The 19,973-nt window shown below is 36.9% G+C and overlaps 1 protein-coding gene across 3 annotated transcripts in view; it reads left to right on the top strand.

Moving 5' to 3' along the window:
- Window positions 1–3,308: 3,308 nt before the first annotated feature.
- Window positions 3,309–19,973, top strand: part of CDKL2 (cyclin dependent kinase like 2) — a 41,265-nt gene continuing 24,600 nt past the window's right edge. The window contains exons 1-4 of one of the 3 annotated variants that reach the window (XM_037529886.2): window positions 3,309–3,797; window positions 5,328–5,402; window positions 6,071–6,269; window positions 13,193–13,387. In XM_037529886.2, coding sequence (XP_037385783.1) covers window positions 6,102–6,269; window positions 13,193–13,387 — 363 coding nt within the window. In that variant the 5' untranslated portion in view covers window positions 3,309–3,797; window positions 5,328–5,402; window positions 6,071–6,101. The remainder of the gene's footprint in view (window positions 3,798–5,327; window positions 5,403–6,070; window positions 6,270–13,192; window positions 13,388–19,973) is intronic. The other 2 variants (XM_054688057.1, XM_037529885.2) reach the window with 2 other exon arrangements.

Genomic DNA, 19,973 nt, shown 5'->3' with positions numbered 1-19,973 from the left:
ACGAAAGACAAAAGGTGAAGCTGACAATAGATCTGAGGCATACAACTGGGGAGGAGTCAAAACAGGGGAGGGAAGAACATAAGGGATGATGGAGATTGATCATGGGTACTGTGGCTGGGGGAGAACTACAGGAGCTATGCCTGAGGGGAGAAATCCAATACTATCCAAAAATTAACAATGATGTAAGAAAATAAATATAAAACCAAAAGTTTATGACTTTCATACTTTAAACTCAAGCTTCAACTCCAATAACAGTTTTCACTCAACTTCAGCTACCCAAAGGAACAGCTAAACATGCCACGCTTTAGAACTGAACATCATCTTATGCCTTTTCCAAGTTCTTAAATTTACAAATTGCTTTCTTTGATAAAAAACTTTTTATCTTATTTCATTCCCATGCAACTTATTCTTCATGCCTATAACATGCACTCCCTCATTGCCTCTTTTCAGTTTAGTAACTTCTGTCATATTTTATCTTCCCATCTAGCTGAAACCTATGACAAGCCATTTCAATGGTGCTTTCTCCAGCATCGCTTCCTTAACTCTGTTTAATCTCTTGCACTAACAATTCTCTAGTAGAGGTGTGCCACCTATTTTTTCCATTCTTAACCCTAGGGACGCCAATCCTATGAAATAATAGTTTCATTTAAAATTAATAGTATTTAGACTCAAGTGGCACATTTTACATTTTGTGTCCTTTCGTATCAATATAAAAATGACTTCTCAGGGCCTCCCTGGTGGCGTAGGGATTAAGTCTCAGGGCTATCATGTTATTACCACTAGAGCCTGAGATTGATCCTGGGCCAAGGAGCTAGCTAACCCATATAAAGCACTGCTTGCCCGCCACTCCCCTTGCAGTGTATTTCAGTAGATCCGCCTGTTCTGCTCCCCACTCTGTCTCTGATTAATCCTCTCATTCCCCCCTCTGGCCTACAGTCCCAGTTCTGTGCATAAATAAATAAAAATAAGTCTTTAAAAATATGACTACTCATAACCACCTATTTCAAGGAATTTCTACTCTGATTTTTTAACGTCAATCTCACCATTTTTTCCCCTACAAAAATAAAGTTCTTTTACTTAACATCTTAGGCTCATGAATGAGTCATTGTTTTCTCAGTTTTTCATCTTTAAACACTTTCAAGGCTAAGCCCTTCTTACACTTTATTACCTTTTCACATGTGTCTTCATTACCTGTCTTTGGTTTTTCATTAATTACTCCTTTTCTTGCCTCTTTAAAAACCCTTCTTACAGAATACTCTGAAGAACACTGATCGTGGTATAACAATAATTGTGTATCATTGTTCTGGTTGTCTTTTCCCAACTCCATGTCAAGTGGATAATTGCTGTTAATTATGTTATAAATAAAATATTGAGGGCCTCCCGGGTGGCACAGCGGTTGAGCACTAGGTTGCAAAGTTGCCTGCGGCCTCTGCGGCACCGGTTCGATCCCCGGCTGCTCCCTGGCCACCGGAGGAGGGTCCCACATGGCGTGCAGACCTCTCCTGCCGCCCGCTGCTCCCCTCAGCAGTGTACTTCGGTCCTTCTGCCTGCTCTGCTCCCGGCTCTGGCTCTGGTGAATTCTCTCACCCTCCCGCGCTTCTGACTGTACCCAGTGCTTGTATAAACAAAAACAAACAAACAAACAAATAAATAAATAAAACATGCCTCTAAATAAATAAATAAATAAAATAGTGATCAAAAATGTGAAAAAAAAAACCTTCTTACATTCTTTCCTTTCATCATCCTTAAAGATTTATTTATTTATGCATACAAGAGCTGGGATACAGGCCAGAGATGCAGGGGGGTGAGAGGATTCACCAAAGACAGAGTGGGGAGCAGAACAGGCAGAATGACTGAAATTCACTGCTAAGGGGAGCAGCGGGTGAGACAGGAGAGGTCTGCTGTGGCCATGTGGGTAGCTGCCTGGCTGGTTGGGAATCGAACCTATGCTGCAGAGGCTGTGGATAGCTTCACAGTGCTGTGTTTAACCTCTTGTGCCACTAGGGAGGCCCTCCTTTCATCATCTTTAAACAATAATCTCCACATTTAAAAAAAGAATTACCCAATCCTGCTTCTACATAGTGCCACCTCCTCTTCAGCAAACATGTACATGGCTTTATCCAAGGAGTACAGTTTTTGTCTCTTGTATAGTTGGCTTTCAAACACAATTGTTTTGAAATGACTTTCTTATTATATATTCACCAAATTTAGTATGTTCAATCTTTTTCCTCTTGGTTATCACTGGAATATAAACAAGTTATTTAAGCTTTAGGGCCTCTTTCTTAGATGGGTCTTTTTGTAAAGGTGCAAAATTAAAGATATTTGTGTTCTTGTTTTCAAGTTTCACACCCAACAAACCTGGATTTGCCACTTTACAAAAGGTGAGCTTCCGCTCATATAAAAAGTTCACCAGATTTACTTATAGCCTACAGAGGTAACAAAATGGAACACGGCTCCCCCCAATTCTGTCAGTTAAGCGAAGAGCTATTGCAACATTAAGACTTACATCTTGCATTGACCAAAGAATTATGTATTTCTCCATACTCTCGTTCCAGGTATAGTCCTCAGCTTCAGGAGCTCCATATTAAACAGGTTAAGGTGATCAAATACTGCTAAGCAAACTTGCAAAAGGTTATTTATAGGGGCCTCCCTGGTGGCACAAGAGGTGAAGAGGCAACCTATGAAGCTAACAGCAGCCACTGCAGCAAGAGTTGGATCCCTGGCCAGGGAGCTACCCACACAGCACATCAGACCTCTCCTGCCGTGCCAGCTGCTCCCCTCAGCAGTGCATTTCAGTCAGTCTGCCTGTTCTGCTCCCCACTCTGTCTCTGGTGAATCTTCTCACCGCCCGCACCTCTGGCCTGTACCCGTTCTTGTATGCATAAATAAATCTTTAAAAAAAAGATTATTTATAAACCAAAATGTTTCTTAGTATATAAGAAGGAGTTAATACCTTAATGTGTGCTCTCCAGGACAGTCTCTCACCAAGGATCAAAGTGTTTTCTAGAACGTTTAGTTCTCATGATTTAAAGAGAAAATGACTGGGAACTTAAGAGTTCTCACTGATCGATCATTCCCGATCTCTCCAGTCAGTGCTGTCGTGACCGGGTGAAGGCAGAACCGAGGCTCCTTAATCGAGAACGCTTCAGTGCGCCGAGGCTTGGCGACTGCGCCCTAGTGAACCAAACCTGAGCCAAGCGCCAGGTAAAGGGGCGGGGTGGTTGGCGGTGAGCCAATCATAGCTCCTAACGACAGGCTCTGGCCAATCAGAATAAGGGAGGCTTGGCGCACTCGGGGGCGGGCCTAGCGCATGAAGACCCGCCCCCTTGCAGCTCGGTGGCCAACGCCTCTGCCCAGAGCTTGCTGGAGCCAAATAGATTCACGGACTCCAGGGACTGGGCACCTTCCAGGTGCCCTCCCACCGCAGGTAAGTTCTTTACAAGTCTTGGTCTTAACAGGTGTTGGTGCCAGCCAAGGACGCAGTCTGACCTGGGCCGTGCCTCTCTCTGGAGACTTTGTGCCAATGGTTGGGGACGGAGTGAGGTCGTTGCCTTGACAACGACAGCATGCGGCCCTCGGTGCTCCAGAGTGTGAGCTTGCGGCGGGCCAAGGCCCATCTGCCTCCCTGCCAGCTTCACCTAGGACCCGTGACTATTCACAGAAGAAATCTATCACAACAGCATTGGAATTGCTAGTCAGCATCTTTTAGATCTGCGAGCGAGATGCATTTCACCTCAAATTTACTTCCAAGTTGAAAACCTCTGGGTCTTGCCACGCTAAAGGATTTTAAAGAAATAGTAAGTACAATACTTTAAAAAACTTCCATTATCTCAGTCATCTATCTAGAATAGATTTCAGTCTGTCTTGAACAAAATAAAAAATAGTACAGTTTTTATTATTTAAATTGATAGTAGTAAAGACAGATGCTTACATGGCACATGTCCGGTAATACCTAGCATTGCCTATAGACCAGGCTTCTTTTCACTTGGTATTACCCTTACTTCCAGGAGAAGTTACAGTTTATGAGTAACTGTTTCAGGAAGCAAGGAGATTTTTAAACTGTGATGCTTTTATAAGGTCTTTGTGGACAGTGCCACTTGAGAAAGCAGGCACGTTCAGTGTGCTGTGACCCAGTTGTGCAGTTGGTGAGAATAAAGTTGGAGTAATCATATGCATATGTTAGCTTGTGCTATGCTTCAGAACATCTAAGATATGCTAAGGTAAGTTTTATTCACTTTGCATTTTAAAATTGTGAGGACACCAATTGCAAAATGGTTAAAATGATCCAGGTTATAGATTCCAGTTATTTTTGTCCTTGGCAAGATAAACCTGAAGTCTAATCCTTAAAACATGCTTTTTTCTTGGAAGGGGGGGAAATTAAGAAAAGGCGGGATAGACTTACAATGAGTAATTTTTTCTTTATAAAAAATAGGTAATAGATATTAGATGGAAGTTATAATGTCAAATGTATGGGAAATTAGTGTCAGGAAAACTCCCTACAAACAGTTTGTGGTAGAACCTACCCTTAAAACTGGTAGTAAATTAATGAAATAATTAGAGTTGGTTTTGACTGAGATTTATTTTCATTTCCCCCCACGAGGATAATCTCTTTTGCATACATATATCCATTAAATATATATGTACATGTAATAAAACCCTAAACTGTTATATATAACACAGACTCTAAATTGTTAACTGAAAAGTGCTAAAAATGTATTGTGTACATTGGATCGCACGGTTTGCCAGAGCCAAGAGGATATGTTTTGTCCTTGTTAGTGTACTATTTATAATAGGGAGAGGAGTAAAACATCACAGTTCACAATTTGGGTAAATTAATTTTAGAGTGCCATAAGCATGCAATAACATGAGACTGTTTTTTCTTTCCAAGTTTTATGAGTGTTTCTATATTGTCAGATAAAATAAAATTCAACACTGAATTACTTGAGTATAGTTACCGAAAGACTATTTTTGCTTCCAAAATATTGAGGACTATGTTGGGATTGAGACTTAAATATAAATTCATGATACTTTTAAGGTCTTGTGGGCAATGCCTCTTAAAGAAGCAGATAGGTTCAGTGTGCTATGACCCAATTGTGCAGTCGGTTGGGAGAATAAATTTGGAGTAATCAATTTGCAGTTGGAATTTAATTTCAATATCATATTTAAGAAGTTTAATTTTGAAGTCATAGCTTATTAACTTTTCTATTTTATGGCAATCAAACCTTATGAATTAACATCTACATGTATTTTGACTGAAATTTTTTTTTCTGTTCCAAAATATGTAATGGAATAATTGCTGGACCATCATCAACCATTACTAAAATAAGATTTTATTAGGATTGCCTTGAAAATGCCATATAATAGGATGTAAATGATTTCTAAATTCAAAATTCAATCTCATAGTGAGTAATCATTAAAAGTATTTTTGAAACACTGTATTTGGTTGTACTAATATTTAATTTAGAAAATTTGTTTATAAACTATGATGTCATTGCTGTTATTCTGTAAGTTCAATTGAGGAATTTAACACCGTAGAAGAAAAGTTAAAAAAAATCATTTATCATAGTTTCTTAGTGTTAACTTAGTAAGTGATCACTTTATGAGCAAAAATTTTTCCCTATTTAATAGAAAGGGCTTAAAGATTTTCAGCTTTGATCTTTAAATATGATATAAAAAATAAATTTTATCTTCATTAAAAACAAATTCCTTTGAATGAAAAGGAATTGTGTTTTTCCAAAGTAAGCCATAATTGTTTTGACTGATAGTTCAATTACTGCTTTATCTGAGTTAAAAATATGTTGAATTTCATTAACATGCCATTTAGTAATTTAAATTTAAAGTTACTAACTTTAATTTGCCTGCCTTGCTTATGAAATTTGTGCAAATATTGTGAAAACAAAGCTTAAATGTGAAAACAAGAAGAAATTGTGAATAAGCACAGGAGAGAGAAAACACAGTGACTGCTCTAACATGGAAAACACTTGGGAAAGAATTAAATTTCTGGGAGGTGGGTGTGGAAGAAATTAACATACTCAGCATCATTTACTAGAGTTAATAATGGTTTCCACAGCAAGAAAAATTCCTACTGGTCTTAAATTAAAATGGAAAAATATGAGAACCTAGGATTGGTTGGAGAAGGAAGCTATGGAATGGTGATGAAATGTAGGAATAAAGATAGTGGAAGAATTGTGGCCATCAAGAAGTTTTTAGAAAGCGATGATGACAAAATGGTTAAAAAAATTGCTATGCGAGAAATCAAGTTACTAAAGGTGAGTAAATACATGTATGCTTCAATCAAATGTTGAAAAAGATTAGATTTTTCTAAAGATTACATTTTTCCAAAAATACTGTGGTTTTATATTTGCTTTATTTTCATAACGAGATTTGAAGTATAAATTTCTTCTTTGGGAGAATAAACAAAAAAATGACTATATATGCATAGCCACTTATCTCGTGAATATAACAAGATTTTTAAAGTGTTTGTTGCTACTCTCTGTCTATCTGCCTGCCTGTCTATAATCTGTGTTGAGAGTTCTAAAGACCAACACTGGTTTTGAGATTTACAAAGCACTCATAGTACTCAGCCTATGATTTATTACAGTGAAAGCTTATAAAGCAAAATCAGTAAAAGGAAAAGGCACATGGGTTGAATTCCAGAACTTGGTACAAGTTTCCAAGAATCCTTTCCCAGTAGAGTCACACAGGATACAATTATTTCTTCCAGCAATGAGTTTTGACTACACATGGTAATATTGTCTACCAAGGAAATTCATTGGACACTCAATGTCCAAGGTTTTATTGGGAGCTGATCATATAAGCCCCCTCAGGCTGCCTTTTACCAAAATCCAGACTCTCAAAAGGATTGCAGGTATTGAGCATAAAAATAATATTTGCAAAGTAAGTCATTCTATCAGTTCTGGAATTGAAGAGCACCCTCTTGAAGTCCAAGTTCCCAGGTGCCAGCCAACAGCTCATTTTGTAAGCATACCTTTGTAAGGATAGCAGTCTTAGGCCTGTTATGTTAATGTTCTTTACTCTCTCTTCGTTCACTCTAAGAATATATTAAGTTTTATTTACCTTTAGAAAAAAAATCATTTGGTTTTGTTGATTTTCTCTATCATGTATTTCCTTTCTATTTCATTAATTTTTGTTTGTTAGTATTTCATCCGTTTTATTTATTTTGGATGGATTTATTTTGCAGTTCTCTTTTCTAATCTGTTGCGATAGATAAATGTTTAATTTTCAGGCCCCCTTCAACATATATACATGATTTCTTGAATTAATTCTGGAAAATTCTTGCTTTTTATCTTTCAAATTTTATTTAAATTCATTCCCTTTTGCTTCTGCTTTTTGGATTCCAGCTAACAGATATTAAATCTTCTCACTAAATTCCTCTCTTACATTTTTCTTGCCATCAGTCTCTCTGTGTGCCGTTTTGCATGGTTTCTTCTGACCTATCATCTAGTTCACTAATTCTCTTCTTGATATGTCATTAATCCCCAACACTGAGTTGTTAATTTTAGATATTTTATTTTCAATGTTTTTTATTCTGAGGTATAACCAACGTGTAGACAGTGCACAAAACTATAACTCAGTGGATTATTAGAATGCAAACATTTATGTACATACCACCATGTATGTCAAGAAATATAACACTGCTAGTAACCCATTTTTTGCCCCATCCTAGTCACTAACCTCTCCTTCACCTTTTAGATAAACTTTATCTTGACTTGCATGTTATCCCCTCCCTTGATTTTTTCACATTCACCAAATAAACATGAATTTCTAATTATTATAATTAAAATTATAATTTTAACTGAATTTCTTTAAGATTTTTTTCACTCTCTTAATAGTATCTTTTGCTAAACAGAAATAGCTAATTTCAATGTAGTAAAATGTTTAATGTTTTCTTTTATGACTTGTACCACTTATATCTTATTTAAGAAGTCTTACCCTACCTAGCTTTCATTATTAATCTTTTATTATCTGGAAGCTTACTAGTTGTGCTTTTCATACTTATATTTTTCTACACCTAAAATTGATTTTAATTATGATATATGACATAATCAAGTCTTATTTTTCCCTTATGGGTGTCCAGTTGTTCCAGATGTATTTACTGAAAACACCATGTTTTCTTCACTGCTCTGAATTCATCTTTTGATGAATGTCCTTAAATGTTATATGTCCTTAAATGTTATATGTTATATGTCCTTAAATATATGTTATATGTCCAAATGTTATATGTCCTTAAAGTTTGTGGCAAAAGCCCACAATCATATTTATTCTAGTCTGTCACTTTTATATTTGATAGAATAAATTCTGCGACTTTGTCTTCTGTGATTGTCTTGACCACTTCAGGATTCCAATTAAATTTTAGAACCAGATCCCAACCAGCGGGGGAGATACCCACATGGCACAGCAGGCCTCTCTTATCTTGCCCACTGCTCCCCTTAGCAGTGTATTTCAGTCAGTCTGCCTGTTCTGTTCCCCTCTCTGTCTCTGATGAATCCTCTCACCCTCCCGTACATCTGGCCTGTACCCCAGTTCTTGTATAAAAAAATAAATCTTAAAACAATTACATATATAAACAAACATACAAACAAGTAAATTTTAGAACCAGTCTATCAGTTTTCACAAAAACATCCCTAGGAATTTTATTGTGATTTAATTAACCCTATGTAGATTAATTTGGGAAGAGAATTGATGACTTTACAATATTGAGTCTAGTCCATAAACGTTTTATAGCCTTATAACCGTCTGTGTTTTTTTTTTCTTTTCTCCGTGTCATAAAGTACACCTCGTCTTGTATGGTTATGCCAGCTGTTTTCAAAGTTATTTATCTGGCATATATATGTAATTCTTTTTCCTTTTAACCCTTTTATGTCCTTAGATGTAAGATGTGTGTTTTTAAGACAGATGTGGTTGGTCTTTCATTTCATCCAGTCTGATAGCGTTTGTATTTAATTGAAAATTTTAGTCTATTTACTGTTATTACTCAAATATTTGGATTTATACTTATCATCTTCCTAGCTGCACTCACTTTTTTCTTGACTTCCTTTGTCATATATTCTTTAGAGATTGTCTTGTAGAGATTTTCCTAGGTATTATAATATGCAAACTTGATTTATTAATGTCAAATGAGTACTTTCACACTGCAAGAACATTACAAATTTTAATTTCAGGGGCCTCCCTGGTGGCGCAGGGGTTGGGACGCAGCCTATAAGGCTATCCACAGCCACTGCAGCACGAGTTCGATCCCCGTCGGCCAGGAAGCAGCCCACATGGCACAGCAGACCTCTCCTGACTCGCCGACTGCTCCCCTCAGCAGTATACTTTGGTCAATCTGCCTGTTCTGTTCCCCACTCTGTCTCTGGTGAATCCTCTCACCCCCGGCATCTCTGGCCTATGCCCCAGCTCTTGTATGCATAAAAAATTTTTTTAATTTCAGTTACACCTGCATCTTCCTTCTATCTATATCATTATTGATATATGTGATGTTCCTGTTATGCATTTTAATTCTATATATAGTTAAAATTATTCAGTCAGTATTTATTAGGATATACTTATAATTTATCCCTTCCATTATTCTTTTTTTTTTTTTTAAAAGATTCATCCACTTATTTATACAAGCACTGGGTACAGTCAGAAGCACGGGAGGGTGAGAGAATTCACCAGAGCCAGAGCGGGGAGCAGAGCAGGCAGAAGGACCGAAGCACACTGCTGAGGGGAGCAGTGGGCGGCAGTTGAGGTCTGCGCGCCATGTGGGACCGTATTCCGGTGGCCGGGGAGCAGCCAGGGATCGAACCGGCGCTGCAGAGGCTGCGGGCAGCTTCGCAACCCAGCGCTCAACCGCTGCTCCACTGGGGAGGCCCACCTTCCATTATTCTTCAATCTTACTTCTGAAGTTTCCATTAGGGATTATTTTCCTTTTACCTAACTTTCATCCTTTGTTTTATTTCTTTTTGTTAACAATTTATTTATGCATATGAATAAATCTTGTATTTATGCATACAAGAACAGGGGTACAGGCCAGAGGTGCAGGGAGTGAGAGGATTCACCAGAGACAGAATTGGGAGCAGAACAAGCAGCTCTACCAGAATACACTGCTTAGGGGAACAGCAGGCAACAGGAGAGGTGTACTGCGCTGTGTGGGTTAGCTCCCTTGCTGGGGATCAAACTCATGCTACAGTGCCTGGCAATAGCTTAATAGTGCCACAAGGGAGGCCCTCTGGATTTACTATCTTTTAAAAATCTCCCTTATCCTATATGATCCAGCAATTCCACTCCTAGGTATTTACCCAAAGGATACAGGGGACCTGCACCCCTATGTTTATTGCAGCACTATTTACAATAGGTGAAAGCTGGAAACAACCCAAATGCCCAAAAATAGATGACTGAATCAAGAAGGTGTGGTACATATACACAATGGAATATTACTCAGCAATCAATAAAGTTAAACTCATGCAATTTGCGGCAACATGGATGGAGCAGTAAGGGATCATGTTCAATGAAATAAGCCAGAAAGAAAAAGAAAAATACAAGATGGCCTCACTCATAGCAGGAATTTAGAAAACCTAAATAAGGGACCAAGAAAAAGACTAATTATAATAAAGTAAAAATCAAAATCAACAAACAACTATAAACTAGGGACACAGTACAACAGGGAGAGAAGGGAGTAGGAGCAAAACAAGGGTGGCGGGAATTGTATGGGGACTATAACCAAGATGAAAATGCAAATATTGTGCAAAAATGAAAAGTGATGTAAGAAATATATAAAATTTTAAAAATGCAAAACAAAAAAATTGAAAAATGAAAATCTCCGTAGTGTCCTTTTTTACCCTTTGTAGTAGTTGACTACCTTTACCAGTTAACAATTATTTATGCTAGAAATTTCCCTGTTCTGCCACTGACACTCTACTAGACCAGAACCTCCTTAGTAAGTTTAAAGTCCTTGCTTATGGTGTCTTGTTATTTTGTGTTTTTCATTATCTTTTTGTATTGGATATTGTTTTTTAAACATTTACTTGTAAAAATGTTTTGAGAGTAAGATAAATTTATCTTTTTCCAGAGTATGCTCATTTGCCTCTGCCATGTGTGTGCAGATGTGCCCAGTACAGTGCATTAATCCAAATTCAAGGTTTGAGCATCTTTGAACCATTATACATGGTTTTTTAAAGTGGTTTCCCTAGAGTTTACAATATACATTTGCAGCTAATCCAAATCCATTTTCAGATAATGCTAAATTACTTCATAAGTAGTATGAGTACCTTACAATAAAATAATACTAACCCTTCCTGCTCTTCCTTGTATCATTGTGGTCATTCATTTCACTGCCTCTACAGTTACTGCAATGTGACCTTGGACAATTTACTTAAATGCTATTTGTTTTAGTTTCCTCATCTATAAAGCAGGACAATAATTAAACTTATTTAATAGGATTTTTGTGCTTAGAATAATGCCTAGAATGTAGTAAACTCTATGTATTAGTTACTATGATTTATAATATTACGTTGTTTATTACTCCTTTAAAATCTTTTTTCTATATAGTCTCTGATTTCTTGTTTTCAGATTGGTTGTTTCCTTTAGTAATTTGGAAAAAATTTATTTGTACTTTTCATTACCTTTTATTGATATACTTAATCCTTTGCAATTTAATCACCATACCTCTATTTCCTCCTCTCTCCCTTTCATCGACCATTTGATTTTAGAAGCTATCAAATTCATTTTAGTGATTACCATTAAATCTATAAATATAACAAGACTTTGTAATTAAAAATTCCAGGTCAAAAAATACAGCTTTTATCCATTGACAAGGAAATCTGCATACATACTCTATTATCTTATTTATACCATCTTTTTCTCCTAATATTTATTAGTAATATTATCTGTACATCCTTGGGTTTTAAATATTCACCTTTTTTGTGGCCATGTGCCCACATATATATGACTTAGTCCTGCATTAATGATTCACTGTTTATGTTCAAAATTTCTTCTTATAGTTGAATGACAGCTTTGTTGGGGATAGATAAAGTTCCTGAATTTTGCTTTCTTTCCTTGAGAATTTTGAGGGTTGTATTCTAGTGGTTACTTTTCCTTTTAATGTGGCAACACTTTCTGGTGAGGTTTTATCTGCCATATCTATTTTCTTCTTCTTTTTTTTTTTTTTTTTAAGATTTATTTATTTATTTATACAAGCACTGGGTACAGTCAGAAGCGCGAGAGGGTGAGAGAATTCATCAGAGCCAGAGCAGGGAACAGAACAGGCAGACTGACGAAGTACACTGCTGAGGGGAGCAGCGGGTGACAGGAGAGGTCTGCGCACCATGTGGGACCCTCGCCTGGCTGCCGGGCATGGAACCGGCGCTGCAGAGGCTGCCGGCAGCTTCGCAATACAGCGCTCAACCACTGTGCCATCGGGAGGCCCTCTTCTCTCTTCTTCGAGTGTCTTTCAGTAGATCCTCGATTGATTTCTCTTTGAGTGCTTCTTATCTTTTAACAAAATCAGCCAGGTCTCTCTTGATCAGTTATTTGTGGGAGGTTCACTGAGGGACAGATACTGACCTTATTCTTGGCCAGCAGAAATTCTCTATAGCTCACAATAATGTTGCTTAGAACAGGCCTATGTGTGGGATTGAGTTTTGTTATCTTTAATTTCCCTGAAATTTATAGTTGCAGGTTTGTTCATGATAAATTGTTTTGCCTTCCATTCTGCCTCACTTACAGATTGCTTCCAGCAAATGAATTTTCAGGTGATTACTCAGCATGCCCTGCCTTGCTGTTCTCTGGTGCCAGTCAGTTCTAGGAATGCTTCCACTGACAATTCATGCATCCTGCTCCCATTATTATATCAAAGAAAAGTGTTCTTATTTTAACCTTTTCAGGATATGTCACAAACTTTGGGGAAATTTGCCTTGCCTACTCTATAACCACAGATGATGTATTGGTATCATCAAAGATGGAGCAACATTTCTTTTTCCATTGACTAAATTGTGTTCTCTGAAAAGAGAACAGAGCAATATGGCCTTTTGACTATAATTTAAAGACCAGAATATATTTTCACAATACATACTTATTATGTATGTTTTGTATATGTTTCTCCCGCTAAAATCTACTTTAGGATGTGACTAATTGCTAGTAATTTAATCTTAATAAAACCTTTTTGTGTGTGTGTGTGTATTTTCTTTTATAACAGCAACTAAGACATGAAAATCTGGTCAATCTGTTGGAAGTATGTAAGAAAAAAAAACGATGGTACCTAGTCTTTGAATTTGTTGACCATACAATTCTTGATGACTTGGAACTCTTTCCAAATGGACTAGATTACCAACTAGTTCAAAAGTACTTGTTTCAGATTATTAATGGAATTGGATTTTGTCACAGTCACAATGTAAGTATTTAGTTTAATTAATGATTTGATAATTTTTTTACCTTTTTCCTTTTAAATTACATTATTTTTTTCCGAGTAACATTGGTTTATTACACTATATGATTTAGGGGTATAGGTGCACACCTCTTCAGATATATGTTCTCATACCACATCCACCACCATGCACCAGTAATCCTTCTCCATAGTTCTTTGGTATTTTGCCAATTGTTAACTCTTCAGTTATTTAATAAGACACTTTTTAAAAAGTTTTTTAAATTTTGTGTTATAGTTTTGCTCCTTTGTATGTGCAAATGTTCCCTCATCCCCACCAAAGAACCTGTGAGAATACCTAATACTCCTACCACACCTCCTTTCTCTCTCCCCGTGTTCTGTCTGGAAACCACTAAATTCTTTCATTCACTAAGTCCCAGATTTATTCCTGATGTATTTAGTTTGTGTGGGGGGTTTGGGTTTTTTTGTTTGTTTGTTTTTTTTTTGCTATTGTTACTTATATTTCACAGGTGAATGCAACTATCTGATATCTATCTTACACTTTCTGACTTCATTTATTTAAAGCAGGGTCCATCCATTTTGTCACGAAAGCCACTATTTCATCTTTTATAAGCACTATTTAGTATTCCATTGAATATATATTCCACAATTTCTTTTTCCATTTATCTATGCTTTTTCCATCCCTTGGCATTTGTGGACAGTGCTGCTATGAATATAGTTGTACATAAATGTTTTCATATCAGAATTTTTACATTTTTAGGATAAATTCCTAACAGAGGTATTGTTGGATCTAACAGAATTTCCATTTTTATTATCTTAAGAAATCCCCATACTTTTTTCCAACTTGCATTTCCATGAACAGTGAATGAGGGTTCCTTTTCCACCACATCCTCACTAACATTTGTTGTTTCCATTCTTTTTGATATGGGCCATTCTCACAAGAGTGAGGTGGCATCTCATTGTGGTTTTGATTTGCATTTTTCTTTTAATAAATGATATTTAGCAATTTTCATATATCTGTAAGCCATCTGAATGTCTTCTTTAAAGTGTCTGTTTAGATCTTTTGCTCAAATTTTGATTGCATTGTCTTCTTGTTGTTGGATTGTATTAGTACTTTGTAAATTTAGGAAATTAGCCCCATGTCAGATATGTGATGTGCAAGTGTTTTTTTCCCATTCTGTGGTTTGCCTTTTTGTTTATGTGATGGTTTATTTTGAGGAACAAAAGCTTCTTAGCTTGACAAGTAGTCTCACTTGTTTATTTTTGCTTTGATTTTCTTTGCCATTGGAGTTGAGTCACCAAATACATGTTTGGTAGTAGAAGTTCTATAGTGCGTCATCTATATTTTCTTTCAAGTATTTTATAGTTTAAAGTTCCAAATCTTTAATCCACTTTGAATTAATTTTTGTGTATGGAGTTAAGTATGGATGCAGTTTTTGTGGGGGTTTTTTGCATGTGACTGTCCATGTTTTCCAACACCATTTGTTTAAGGAAACTCTCTTTTCTCCATTGTATGGCCCTGACACCCTGTCAAAAGTTAACTGTCATATTTGTGTGTGTGTGTTTATCTCTAGGCTTTCTATTCTATTCTGTTGGTCTGAGTTTATTTTTTGTTCCAGTACCATACTATTTTCATTATTGTTGATGTATAATATAGTTTGAAGTCAGAAAGTATGCCTCTACTTTTCTTCTTTTTTCTTAGGATTGCAGTAGTTTTCAGAGCCATATAAATTTTATAATTGTTCAGTTTCCTTGAAAAAAGTCACTGGAATTTTGAATTATTGCACTGAATCTGTAAATTGCTTTAGGTAATATTGCCAGTTAAGTGATGTTTATCCTATGAAATGGGATATCTTTCTATTTTCCTTGTGTCTTATTTCCCTTAACAATGTCTTATAATTTTTAATATATAGGTCCTTTACCTCCTTTGTTAAGTTTGATTCTTTTTTGTGTGATTGTAAATAGGATTGTTCTCCTTATTTTTCTTTCTTCTGAGACATTGTTTGTATATAGAATTGCAACTGATTTTTGTGTATTGATTTTGCATCCTGCCACTTTGCCATATTTATTTATTATTTCTAGTATTTTTTGGGTTCTCTAGTATATATCTAGTAGTCATTGGGTCCTCTAGCTATATTAATAAACGTGTCATAGGCAAATAATGTTTGTTTGAATTCTTTTCCTATTTGGATTTCTTTTATGTCTTTTTATTACCCAATTGCTTCATGTAGGACTTCTAATACTATGCAGAATAATAGTGGTGACAGTGGACATCCTTGTCTTGTTCCTGATGTTAGTAAAATGCTTTATTCTTTTCATCATTAAGTATGATGTTAGCTTTGGGTTTGTCATATATAGCTTTTATAATGTTTAGATAAGTTATACTTTTTCCATTTTACTGAGTGTTTTTATTATAAATAGATTTTGAATCTTATTGAACTCTTTTTCAACATCTATTGAAATGATAATGTGATTTGTGTCATTCATTTTGTTGATATGGTAAATTATACTGATTGATTTGTATAGGATGAACCAGACATACATCCCTAAGGGATGAGTCTCATAATATATTCCTGTATTCAGTTTGCTAGGGTTTTGTTGAGGATTTTTGCATCTATAGTCATCAGGGATATCGGTCTTTAATTTTCTTTTTTTGTACTTTCTTTGTTTGGTTTTGGGAATAGGATGTTGGTCTTGTAGAATGTGTTGGGGGCTTTTTCACCCTCTTTGATTTTTTTTTTGGTTTTTCTTGTTGTTAGTTTGAATAGGGGTAGGTATTAGGTCTTCTTTGACAGTTTGGTAAAATTCATTGGAGAAGCTGTCTGGTCCTGGGCATTTGTTCTTAGGAAGACTTTTTATTACTCTTTCAATTTCTGCGCTTGTGTTCAGACTGTTTAAGCTGTCTTTTTCATCCCGATTCAGTCTGGGAAGGTTATATGAAATGATGCAGACTCATAAAATTGATTTTAATAAAACTAATGTTGAGGGGGGTCTCCCTGGTGGCATAGGGGTTAAGTCTCAGTGCTATCACTGCTGAGGCCTGAGTTGATCCCTGGCCAGGGAGCTATCCCACATATGGTGCAACAGACTCTTCTGTCTCATCTGCTGCTTCCCTCAGCAGTGTATTTCAGTAGAAATGCATCCCCCTGTCCTGCTCCACACTCTGTCTCTGGTGACTCCTCTCACACCCGGCATCCCCGGCCTACACCCCAGTTCCTGAATGCATAAGTAAATAAATACATTTAGAATTTATAAAACAAACAAAAAAACTAATATTGAGACCATATCTTTCTTAGGGCAGACTCATAATTTACAAGCTCAGGAGACTAAATGATTGTTTAGTAAGTTAGGAAGCGATCATAGTTCCAGAGGTAAAATACATGAAGTAAAATTATGTTGGTTAGACAGGAATCAAACCATTACAAGGTGTTAGTGAATCAAATGGAATCAATCTGTGCAGACTGATTCATCTTCCTCATAAGAAGGAAGATATCTTTACAGTGGGGCTGTGATACTTGAAGTTAGATGACTAAGCTCCCTGCGTTTATCTCCACACTAACCATAGGCTTGCCAACGGAATCTATGTACAAAAAAACATTGGCTCTCCCTTTTGAATTATTTGAATTAATTCTGCGTACACTGGCTTGTGTCTCTGTTTTTTATGCTTTCATGACTAATCAATTCATATTTAATAACATATTTCACATCATACTGACACATTCAGGCAATTTAGGAATTAAGTGCTGCTGGCATGAGTGCTATTCTCTCTGTGAGGCAAAAGGTGTTAATATCCAGTGATTTCATAGATTAACTTCATAGGGCTCATGTATCACTTTAAATTGTGTAAAATGTAGTGTTTATGGGGCGAAAACTGATTTTACTCTAATTTATGACCACTTACCTCCAGTAAGCTCTAGTTTTAGTCATGCTACTTTTTATTGTCCATTTACCCAGACTCTTCTAGATGATTTCACACTTCCTCCCTAAACCTACAGTAACTTTTTCCCAAAGCTCACTTTTAACCCTCTATTAAACAGACATAATAATAAAACTTATTTCATAGGGTTGTTGTAAGGATAAAATTAAGACTTATAAAAACATATGAAACACATAGATAATGCTTGACACAGAAATGATCAAGTGTTAGCTCTCATATGTCAAAAATATATCCTAAAATCTACTTTCTGGGAAGATTACCCTTTCTACTCTTTAAACAGACAAATAATTATTGTAGGAAAGGAAATAAATAAATGCATGCATGTACATACACAAATGTATACATACATACAAGGATAAAATGTCTCACTTTAAGAACTTTAAGCTATTTACTTTTTTTTTTTTAAAGATTTATTTATTTATACAAGATTTATTTATTTATTTACACAAGCACTGGGTACAGTCAGAAGCACGGGAGGGTGAGAGAATTCACCAGAGCCAGAGCGGGGAGCAGAGCAGGCAGAAGGATCGAAGTACACTGCTGAGGGGAGCAGCGGGCGGCAGGAGAGGTCTGCGCGCCATGTGGGACCCTCCTCTGGTGGCCGGGGAGCAGCCGGGGATCGAACCGGCGCTGCAGAGGCTGCTGGCAGCTTTGCAACCCAGTGCTCAACCGCTGCGCCACCGGGAGGACCCTAAGCTATTTACTTTTAAATGCATTATTCAAGTAATTGAAAATGAAATTTTAAAGGAAAAAAGCTAGCTAAGCTGTTCCTAGATTGTGGACATACAGAACTTTGAATAATAAATGGATACTATTTTAAGGTGCTAGATTTGTTGTACTTGTGTTTTTTCTAATAGCATTTTAATCCTTTCATGAGCTGAGTCAAGTAAATATATTTAAGAATGAATTACAGGGCCTCCCCGGTGGCGCAGCAGTTGAGCGCTGGGTTGCGAAGCTGCCCGCAGCCTCTGCAGCGCCAGTTCGATCCCCGGCTGCTCCCTGGCCACCGGAGGAGGGTCCCACATGGCGCGCAGACCTCTCCTGCCTCCTGCTGCTCTCCTCAGCAGTGTACTTCGGTCCTTCTGCCTGCTCTGCTCCCCGCTCTGGCTCTGGTGAATTCTCTCACCCTCCCGTGCTTCTCACTGTACCCAGTGCATGTATAAACAAAAAAAACCAAACAAACAAATAAATAAATAAAAACATGCCTCTATTAAAAAAAAAAAAAAAGAATGAATTACAGTTACTGTCAATTAAAGTTTGACCCAATTAATAGAGTATTATGAGGTATTTGTAGATATCTAAATAACATTTTTGCTAAAATAATTAGGTATGATCATTTATTTAGGACATGACATTATTGAATTACCATATCAGAGCCTATTGTTTTCACAAAACTTTCCTTGACCACCCAAATCTACAATGACTTGGTTTTTCTTATGTTCTTTTGTTGCTACCAAATTCATAGAGTATTATAGTAGGGTGGGACCATGGCAATCATGTACTTTATTTTTTTTTAAAGGTTTATTTATTTATGCATACAAGAGCTGGGGTATAGGCCAGTGATACGGGGCGGGGTTGTGGGACAGTGAGAGGATTCACCAGAGACAGAGTGGGGAACAGCGCAGGCATACTGACTAATGTACACTGCTGAGGGGAGCAGCGGGCGAGACAGGAGAGGTCTGCTGCGCCATGTGGGTTGCTTGCTGGCTGGACGGGGATCGAACTCGTGCTGCAGAGGCTGCAGTGAATGGCTTCATAATGCGGTGCTTAACCTCTGCGCCACCAGCGAGGCCTGCAATCATGTATTTTAATCCCCACGTTTGAAGGGATGAGGAGATAATCCAGAAAGGTCGAGTTGTCTATGACTATACTGAAAACCTGAGACTAGAACCCTGGTGTCCTAACTCCCAGTTCACTTCTTTCTGATACAGAATAGGGGATGTGGGGGTGGCCCTGTGCCCTCAACATGGAAGTCTAAGAGGTGATAGAAGCTGGTAGCTTATGTAAAATGCTCAGCCATGGCAGATTGCCATTTAGGATGCTGAATCACTGAAATAATTTAAAACAGATATTTTTAATTTTCAAAATGCAATTTACTTGTAATAGTTAATTAGTCCTAATAATTTGTTTTGACTATAGAATTTTTAGTATTGTCTCTATTTCAATGACCTGTTTTCTCCTCCTCAGTGTCTCTTTTAGAAAACTTAACCACTGACCTTGTTTCCCCTTAATTGCTTGGTGAATGCCTGCGGTTGGATGCTCAACAGTCCACCTAAAAACTCATATGGCTAACACTAAACTGTAATTATCCAATCAAACTTTTTCTAGGCCTTTCTCTAAAAGAACTACCATTCTTTTAGATTCACAAGTTTAAATAAAATATCTGAGATTACTTCATAAATTCTGTTGATTTTTCATTTATAGTATTTCTAAACTGTGTATCTTCCTTTCTATTCATTTGAATACCAGCCTGGTATAGGCCTTCATCACCTCACAATTGTCCCACTGCTCTTCTCCCTCACTCTTGTCTCTCAGTCTGCTTTATCTTGTTTATGGCCAAAATCTTCTTTATACACTACGCCCATGACCTTGACACAGCTCAGCCTTCCCAGGCTGGCAGTTGCAGCACCCCTCTTTCCTAGAATAGAACCTCTACTC

The sequence above is a fragment of the Talpa occidentalis genome, unplaced genomic scaffold (assembly GCF_014898055.3).
Source record: "Talpa occidentalis isolate TD23 unplaced genomic scaffold, MPIMG_talOcc4v2.1 talOcc4.6, whole genome shotgun sequence".
NCBI lineage: Eukaryota > Metazoa > Chordata > Mammalia > Eulipotyphla > Talpidae > Talpa > Talpa occidentalis.
This window is presented reverse-complemented; position numbering and strand designations above follow the sequence as displayed.